Below are 10013 nucleotides of genomic sequence, written 5' to 3' on the forward strand. Positions count from 1 at the left end.
TCTCAAAGTTTGAGACCGATATTTTATGTATAAAAAAAAGTTCGAACGTTCAAAAAATGTTGAGGTTCAGAAAAAAGATGAAATAATTTTCAGTGAAGTTCCCACCAAAATGCAGTACCTAAACGTACATTATTGTACTCTAATACATTTCCCAAAGTTTCAGCTCGATAATTTATTTACAAAAAAAAGTTCTTAGGTTCAAAAAAACATTCAGTGAACTGAAAAACTGTCGTCGGTAATATAGGTATTTAGCTGTGTCACATGCCCTTAAGTCGTAAAAGGTTCGAAATTGGTAGCGTTTCAAATCGACAAGTTTACATATATTTTTTAAACTTTTTAGTTCATCAAATATTAATATAATTTATGATTTAAAAAAATTACCCATGCATCGAGGATTTATAAGTAAATACTAAATAATAATTAATTTTACAAAACTTTATCAATTATTTTCAATTTAAAAATAACTTCAAAATAATATATTCATATATAAAGGCTCTTATTACTTAATTTAAAATATTTTTTTAGTCTAAAATGATGTATAGATTTTTGCAAATTTCGAAGAAAAAATGTAGAATCTTTTTAAGAATTATTGAAAGGCTTCAAAAGAGTGTAAAACATTTTCTTATGATTCCTAGAAAAATTGCAAATGATTTTTTAGTTTAAAAAATTAATTTTGAGAGAATATTTAGAAAAAGTTGAAAAGATTTCGAAAATTGCCAAAAATAAATCTGGAAGATTTTTAATTTTGCAGGATTTCAAAAAAAATTCAGGAAGAATTCGAATGATTTTAAAAGATTTTTGACGATTTTGAAAGAAAATTTAAAGGCTTTTCCTGGATTTTAAATCTATTTGAAACAAAATACTGTAACTTTTAATTCAACAAGTGTTTCAGTTTCTAACAAAAATGTGATCGTTCAATTTTTATATTTTCAGCTTAAAATTATTTGCAACTCACTTTTTATTACTTCAAATGGAAAAATGTTTAGCTTAAGTGTTTGAATTTTTTAATTTCATTTACCGTGAAAAATCTTTACGAATATTTAATATCAACCATTATAAATAAAATATTAAAAATTAAACAATTTTAAATATAAAGTTTTGTATTAAAAGGCCCTTGAATCGTTTAATTTTCAGAGAACCAAATTTAAACGGTCAAGGTCAACGTTACCATTTCAATTGGTCTATTAAAAAAAAAAAAGATTTGCAACGTAAATTGTTGAATTTTGATATGTAAATTACAGTTGAATATTTATTCTTTCGGAAAAAGTTCAAGTCATTTTGAGAATTTTTTTTGAATTTTTGAAAATATTCAATTTCAAACTTGAAAAGAATTAAAAATTATTAAACAAAATATAGATTTTCGCAGATTTGGAAATATAATTGTAAAGTATTTTAAATGATAATGAAAGCCTTTAAGATACTTAAAAAAATGTAAGATTTCTGGGAAAATCTAAAATGATTATTTATTTTACAAAATTAATTTGAACCGAACATTATAAAAGATTTTAAAGCTTAAATAAGTGTTGATAAATAAAATACAATTGAAAAATTTAGACAAAATTCGAGTAAGTTTGAGAGAAATTTATGAGTTTTGAAGAAATTCCAAAATAATTTCGAACTTGAAGAGATTTCAAAAAATTTAAAACATAATGCTAGCGTTTTGAATCACAACAAAACGCGTATAATGTGCGAGAAGCCGATACACGACATCCCTATGAGAGAAGCTATTGTGTATCCGCCTTAACCTTCCTATCTCTTTCTAGCCTCGCAGTCCCCCCTCTCTCTTTCTCTTGAGTGTTCACCGGTAAGTGCGGCAACGCCGTCTACATCATAGCGGCTCTCATCCAGTAAGACCCTTTAGTGGGATGCCGTATATCGGCTTCTCGCACATTATACGCGTTTTGTTGTAATTCAAAACGCTAGCATTATATGCTTTCGGCCGACACACGGCATCCCTATGAGAGACGTGTTCGTTATCTACTGGTGAACTCAACGCTATGTGATAATTTGAAAGGGTTGATAGAAAAGACTTGAATATATATTTATTATTGTCTATTAATAGAATTCTACATTGTTGAACAAAAGGGGATAAACCATAACGCAAACAAGTAAAGAAGAAATATTAAACTTGACCTTAACTGAGGCGATTCGTAAACATAAACTGATAATTATTAGACTCATCTCCAGCATTTCTTTAAATAGGAGTAAACTTCGGAAAAGATAAACTAGGATCGAGCTGATTGTCATTTGAAACTTCACGGTAATAATGTTTCTTAAAGGTTTCGGAGCATCTCCAGTTACCACGGTCTAGAATGTCCTGGACAGGGAGGTCGTCTAGCCAACTTCGTGAGGCTATCCCTGAACGAATGCTTCCTGGTGAGGCATCTATTCCGGCTTTCTTGAGGACTGATCTGATCCAATTAGGGATGACAGTTCTAGACGCAGGCTTAACGTCTCCATAGATGGTTATGAAAAGAGCATCGACATTGAAATCTTTTCTTCTTTCCTGTGCCCTTTTAAGCTTTGTCCTGATCCATGTGATAGGACACAGCCAGATATTCGGGTGTTTGGAAATCCTCCAACCCGATTGTCTAAAAGAAACTCGGTCCGTCTTAGAGCCGAAGGTTGGCCACATAACTATATCATCTTCTCGATTCTCTAGGTAGTCTTTTGACATTCTTAAAAGTGTCAGATCGTGATTTCGTCGTCCAGAAGCTAATAGGAGTAGGGTTGCTGTCCGCCTGGAAATCTCAAATAAAGATAAGGTATCCGTAGGTTTAGCTAGCCAGTTGAGAAGAATCCGAGCATCCCAGATAGGGGATTTGATCTCACGAGGCTTAGCAATCGAGATAGCCTTGAGGGTTTGTCGAACTAGAAAGTCAGTAGATGCGTCTGAGGCAGGTCCACCAGCGCAGAAGGTAGTTATGGCAGCTCTATGAAGGAGAATTGTGTTATAGGACAGACCTTCGGTAATTGACAAGTCCGCTAGAAATCTAGCCACGTTCTGACCTTGTAGAGATCTTGGGTTCACCCCCATCTTCTCAGACCAGCGAAGGCATCTTCGGATCGGAGCCTTATATGTCTCAAGGGTTGAATATCTCCAGCTATTTCGGATCAGTTCTTGTTCTTTAGGGGACCAATCTCTAACGAGGTCCTGCCACACCCAATTCTCCAAACCTGGAGTGTGAGACGTTCAACTTGCTGAGGAGGCTGGTTCGTGGTTGTGTCGATCAGGGAGCTCTCTAAGTTCTGAATCGTTAGTGGCGGTTCCTTGCTCCTGCTCGATAAATCGGACATCCAGAAGGTCTGTTCACACTTTGGCGCTACTAGAAGGAATTGTCCTTTGCACTTGTTTAGGTGAGCGAGGACTCTGGGTATGAGGCAGGGTGGTGGGAAGAGCCATCCGAGCTTGCAGTGCCAAGGCTGACTGAAGGCGTCTATAAATAAGGCGTGACAATCGTTGCAGTCTCGCGATACATATCGCTTTACTACTGCTGACCTTGCTGACGCGAAGAAATCGACGTCTGGAACGCCCCATTTGGCGAAGATGCTCTTCGTTGCCCAGGGTAGCAGATGCCACTCCGGGAGGGGTTTTCCCCTCGATAGTCGGTCCGCAATACCGTTGTATCTTCCTGGTAGGTACACCGCAGAGAGGGTGATGTTGCTTCTGTCCATAGTGTTGAGAAGTTGATAGATTCAGGAGTTAGAGGGACCTTGTGCCTCCTTCCTTCTGGACATAAGCTACGAGAGTGCGGTTGTCCGTCTGCAGTAGAATGTGAGTGTTCCAAAGTTGAAGAGACATCCTTTCTATAGCGGCGTGAACTGCGAACATTTCTTTTTTGTTGGAATGCCAGCTCTTCTGGGACTCGGACCATGGGCCGGAAATGTGGAGATCGACGAGCTGGGCTCCCCAACCTGTATCTGCAGCGTCGGTTGTGAGAAAGTTCGTTATGGGTGCTTTATGTAAAGGGGCAGAAGAAGATATGGCTGTCTGCCACTACGTCAGCTCCTGGATCACCTGAGGAGTAACTGCGAGCTTCTGCCGTGGTCTGTGTTGTCAGAATTTGGTCAAGAACCTTTGAAGGTGGCGGCAATGAAGTCGCCCTCTGTGCACGACGAAATTGGCAAAATTTAGCTGACCTAGTAGGCGTTGAAGATCCTTCAATGAGCAGTGTCCTTGGGAGATGAACCTTTGGGATAGCACCAAAATCTTCTGAACCTTCTTTTGCGGGAGGTTCATGAGGTTGTTCCTGGTATTCCAAAGAATTCGATCTTTTGACCAGGGTTCAGAACGCATTTGTCCCGATTGATTCTCCAGCCTAGAAATTCCAGCAGTTTCACTGCCTCGACGATTTGTGTCTTTAATTTGTTCCTGTCTTGAGAGACGAGGAGAAAATTGTCTAGGTATACGACTACCCTTATACCTCGCGATCGTAGAATGAGGGGCAGCGGAAAGGCCAAAGGGCAAGCTTGTCCACTGAAACAGCTCCTTGTTGTAGACGAAACGAAGGAGACATCGATGAGAGTCCGCTATCGGTACGTGGAGGAAGGCTAGGGACAAGTCGATGCGAGTCACCCAGTCTCCATCTTGGAGAAAATCGGGAACCTTTAGGTGAGAGAAAAGTCGGAATTTTCTTACCTTGACATGTTTATTGAGGCCGCGTAAGTCGAAAATCGGCCTGAGTCCTCCACTGCTTTTCTGTAGGAGGAACATTGTCGAGATGAAGCTTGGGCCTGGATGTGGTGGAAGCTCCACTACTTTCTGCTTCTTTAGGATCTCTATTTCCTGAGACATCTGTGAAGACAAATTCGTGGAGAATCTGGAGCGATTCCAATTTGCCAGAATGTTTGGTCTCGAGATTAAGGGGATTCGGACGCCAGAGATAAGCTTCAGAATATTTGGCGGGGCACCCATGTCTCTCCACTTCTTTTTGAAAAGCGACAATTGGCCCCCTGAGAAGACAGGGTTTGGTTGGTTGTCACTTATCAGCTGGTTTCTTGCGAAAGGAGCCAGAAGGTTTAGGATTATACTGAGGCCTTTGAAATGCGCCTTTAGTGTTTGCACTGTTCCGACGGGAATCGAAATTAGATCTAGAAGACAGTGATGGTCCCGCTAAAGTCTGAGCCGCTCGAGAAGAGAATGAGTTGCGAGGGGCAACGTCTCCTCTATAACTCTTTTTTGAGGTTATATAAGCTGGCGTGTTTAACCAGTTTTGAGAGCCACCTAAAGATTGGATTAAAGCAGAGCGATCGCCCTTATTAAAAAGGTATTCGGAACTGGGAGGAAACTTGCGAAGAGCCATCTGGACGTTCTTATTACGTAGCTCGGAAAGAAGATGCTCTCTTCTGGCCTCTATGCCCTGTCCTCTCTTGCCACACATTACTTGTATGATCTGGTCGAAGTTTTTCTGGATCTGAGATTCCGCACCAAAGAGAGATTCGAAACTGTCGAACAGTGTATCAGGATTGAGGATATCCGGGTTCGAGAAAGACCCGTCGATGATGGATTGCAGACTCGATCTCAAAAGTTCCTTCTGCTCAAGAAACGCATTGGACAAACCGGCGAGGACCCTGTCAGTCGCTAAGAAAGGATCTTTTTTCCTATCAAGGTGACAAAGTTCTTAATTTACCTTTAGATCGGTGAAACCGGGAGAAGCGATAAAATCCCTCAAAGCGTTCGAAAATCTTAAGTCCTTCCACTCCGGAGAATTGAAATGTTGTAAGGAATCAAGGGCCTCCAGGCGCTCCTTCTTAGCTGGTCGTGTAGCCTTCTTTTCATCAATATTAGTTTTCAGGTCTCCGAAGTGCAAGACTCTGGCGTTCTGTGAAGGTCTAGACGTCGAACTCTGAGAGTCACCTTGGGGTTGAGCTTCTTGTGAAAGCAGCCCAGCCAAGGATCTGATCTGGGTTTGCAGGTTCTGGAGCTGAGTTTTGAAGCTGAATCTGGGCCTTTTTGTTGAGGCCATGCTCTCGTCCTCACTCTCGGCGTCATATTGTCGGCGGCGTCGTTCGGATGCACTGTGTGCGAAGGGCGAATTTTCACGATTTACACATTCGCGAACCTTTTCAGGACCTTCTTCCCTCGAATCGGACATTGCACAACACTGAAACGCCCGAGCACCAAAACAGAAAAGTTCGAAACACTGAAACAAATGAAAATATAACCGAAGTTGAGAGAGAGAGAGAGATGTTAACGCGGCGGAAGTACTCAACGCTATGAGATAGACGGCGTTGCCGCACTTACCGGTGAACATTCAAGAGAGAGAAAGAGAGAGGGGGGACTGCGAGGCTAGAAAGAGATTGGAAGGTTAAGGCGGATACGCAATAGCTTCTCTCATAGGGATGCCGTATATCGGCCGAAAGCATATAATGTAGATTTTTGATAATTTCGAACAAAAAATAATAAATAATAATACTAAAAAATGTATTAAGATTCTTAGAAAAATTGAAAATGATTTTTTATTTAAAAATATAAATTTGAAGAGAAAATTGAAAATTATTTTTTATTTAAAACTATAAATTTGAAGAAAAAATTTAAAAAGATTTCACAAATTGTAAACAAAATATGTAATCTGGAAGATACTAAAGCGATTTTTATTAATTTTAAATGATTTATTAAAAGTTTTAGGAAAACTTTGAATTATTTCATAACTTATTTAGATTTTTTAAATTTAAAAAACGTTTGCAAATTTGAAAAAGATTCCTAAAAATGTAAAGCGAAATGTTTTTTAATGACTGTTCATTAAAAAAAAATTTCAACAGACATTACACAAAATTTTAAAACAAAGATAAATGTTGATGAATAAATAACAATTGAATAATTTAGAGAAAATTTCTGTCAGTTTTATGATTTTCTAGACATTTTGAAAAAATTAAAAAAGAATTGCAATATGGAAAATATTTTTAAATTTTGTCAACAAAATGTAGATTTTGTCTTGCTTCAAAACAAAATAATATATAATAATTTTAGGTGTGTATTTTAATTCTACAGAGTTCATTAAAATTTTTAGGATAAATTCGAATAATTTTAAAAGATATTTAGAAGTTTTGAAAATAATTTGTAAATAATTTAAAATTTGAGAAATTTCTAATCATGTGAAACAAACGAAATATTGTCCTTTTTTAAATTTTACCTGTCTGAAATATTTAGAATTTGAACGTTTTAAATTCAAAATTATTTCATAATTATTCATACTCAATTTAAGTATTCTAACATTTTCTTGTAAATCCTCAAATCTTTTCGAATTATTAAATCCTTTTAAACAAACTTTAAAATCTCGTCAAGCCCCCAGTAATTCCGTAAAATCACTTGAATTCTTAAAAATCCTGTAACATGTCTTGAAAATCCTTAAAATCCTCCGATTTTTTAAATCTTTTCAACTTTACAATCATTAAAAATCTTTCAAAGTCTCTCGTAATTGACTAAAATTAATTCAAATCCTTTAAATTTTCCTAAATTTTCCTAAATTTTTTTTTAATCTTTTAAAAATCTTTATAATCTTTGAATTGTTTCAAATCCCTCGAAATGTTTTTTTAATAAATTTTTTAAAATTGCTTGATTTTCTTTAAAGTCACTAAACTGACTTAAAATCTGATAACATCTCCTGTAAATTTTTAAGTCTTTTTGAATTCTTTTTAAATCCTTAAAAAGTTTAATTAACTAATAACTTTTCAATAACTCGCTTGACATTCTTTAAACTTTCGAAAATTGTCTTAAAAGCTGATACAATGTATTGTATATCCTTCAATCTTTTTGAGTGTATTTTTAAAACCTTTAAAATGAAACTCTCAAATCTCTATTAATTCTTAAAAATTACTTGAATTCTTAGAAATCCTGTAAGATTTTTTGAAAATCCTTAAAATCGTGTGAAATTTTTTTGAAACCCCTGCAACTCCTTTACAATCAGTTAAATCTTTTGAAGTTTCTCAAAATTGAATAAACTTAATGCAAATCCTTTACATTTTCTTAAATTATTTTTAATATTTTTAAAATCCTTAAAATCTTCGAATTCTTTCAAATCCTTTGAAATATTTTAAAATTATTCTTAAAGAATTTAAAAATAACTTAAAATCTTATAAAATCTATTGTACATCCTTAAACCTTTTTGAATTATTTTTTAATCCTTTAAAAAATACTTTAAAATCCGATCAATTCCCTAGTACTTCCTCAAAATCACTTGAATTCGTTAAAATCCTGTAAGATATCTTGAAAGTCTTAAAATCCTGAGATTTTTGTTTAATCTCTTCAACTTCACAATCGTTTAGAATCTTTCGAAATTGACTAAAATTAATTCAATTCCTTTAAATTTTCTTAATTTTTTTAAAATCTTTTGAAAGTCGTTAAAATTTTTCAATAACTCGCTTGGCATTCTTTAAATTCATTCAAATTGTATTAAAATTTTATAAAATGTATTGTAAATTCTTAAATCTTTTTGCATTATTTTTAAATCCTTTAAAATAAACTTTAGAATCTCGTCCTGTCCCTAGTAATTCCTTAAAATCACTTGAATTCGTGGAAATCCAGTAAGATTTTTTGAAAATCTTTTAACTCTTTCGATTAAAAAAAAAATTTTTTCAACTTTACAATCGTTTAAAATCTTTCGCAGTTTCTCGAAATTTACTAACATTGATTCAAATCCTTTAAATCCTTTTAAATCTTTCAAAAATCCTTAAAATTTTTGAATTTTCTAAAATCCCTTGAAATCTTTATAAATAACTTTTGAATAGCTCGCTTTACATTTCTTTAAATCATTAAAATTGTATTAAAATCTTATGAATTCTATTGTTTATCCCTAAATCTTTTTGAAATATTTTTCAATCCATTAAAAAGAAACTCTAAAATCCCGTCAAAAGTCCCTAGCAATTCCTTAAAATTACTTAAATTTTTAGAAATGCTTTAAGATTTCTAGAAAATCCTTAAAATCGTGCGAATTTTTTTGAAATCCCTGCAACTTCTTTACAATCATTAAAATTTTTTTGAAGTTTCTCGAAATTCAATAAAGTTTATGCAAATCCTTTAAATTCTTTGAAATGTTTTTAAAAATCCTTAAAATCTTTTAATTTCTTCAAATCCCTTGAAATCTTTTTCAATAACTCGCTTGACATTCTTTAAAGTCACCAAAACTGTCTTAAAATCTGATAAAATCTCTTGTAAATCCTTCAAGATTTTTGAATTGTTTTTGCAATCCATTAAAAAGAAACTCTAAAATCCTGTCAAGTCCCTAGTAATTCTTTGAGATTACATGAGTTCTTAAAAATCCTGTAATATTTCTTAAAATCCTTACAATCCTCCGATTTTTTTTAAATCTCTGCAACTTTCCAATCGTTTAAAATCCTTTAAAGTTTCTCGAAATTGACTAAAATTAATTAAATTCCTTCAAGTTTTCTGTATTTTATTTATTTTTTAAATCTTTTGAAAATCGTTAAAATCTTCGAGTTTTTTTCAAATCCCTCGAAATGTTTTTCAATAAATTTTCAATAAATAGCTTGACATTCTTTAAAATCACTGAAACTGTCTCAAAATCTTACAAAATTTCTGGTAAATCATTAAATCTTTTTGAATTATTTTTAAATCCTTTAAATAGAAACAAAAAATCCAGTCAAGTCCCTACTACTTTCTTAAAATCACTTGAATTCTTAGAAATCCTGTAAGATTTCTTGAAAATCTTTACTCTTCAAAATTTTTTTGAACTTATTTCAAATTCTGTAAAATCTTTCGAAATTGACTATAATTAATTAAAATGCTTTAAATTTTCTTAAATTCTTTAAAATCTTGGAATTTTTAATCCCTTGAAATCTCTTTAATTTTATAGAAATTTTTGTAAATAACTTTTCAGTAATTTGCTAGACATTCTTTAAAATTTCTTAAAGCGTCTCAAAATCTTATAAAATCTCCTGCAAATCTTTCAACCTTTTTTGATTCTTTAAAAAGATCTTTGAAATTTCTTGAATATTCAGTATTGTCTTTAGATACATTGATTAATATTTACGGAAATAGGCTCTTTATAAATCAC

General features: G+C 33.8%; 1 protein-coding gene across 1 annotated transcript; it reads right to left on the bottom strand.

Annotated features, from left to right (window-relative positions):
* Window positions 1-2194: 2194 nt before the first annotated feature.
* Window positions 2195-3037, bottom strand: LOC117169871. The gene has a single exon (XM_033356378.1). The coding sequence runs from the start codon at window positions 3035-3037 to the stop codon at window positions 2195-2197; it is 843 nt and encodes a 280-aa protein (XP_033212269.1).
* Window positions 3038-10013: the final 6976 nt, after the last annotated feature.

This window comes from Belonocnema kinseyi, chromosome 3 (assembly GCF_010883055.1).
Source record: "Belonocnema kinseyi isolate 2016_QV_RU_SX_M_011 chromosome 3, B_treatae_v1, whole genome shotgun sequence".
Lineage (NCBI taxonomy): Eukaryota > Metazoa > Arthropoda > Insecta > Hymenoptera > Cynipidae > Belonocnema > Belonocnema kinseyi.

Coding starts and splice junctions, on each gene's coding strand:
- LOC117169871 (XM_033356378.1), bottom strand. CDS start 3,037: ATGGGGGTGAACCCAAGATCTCTACAAGGTCAGAACGTGGCTAGATTT.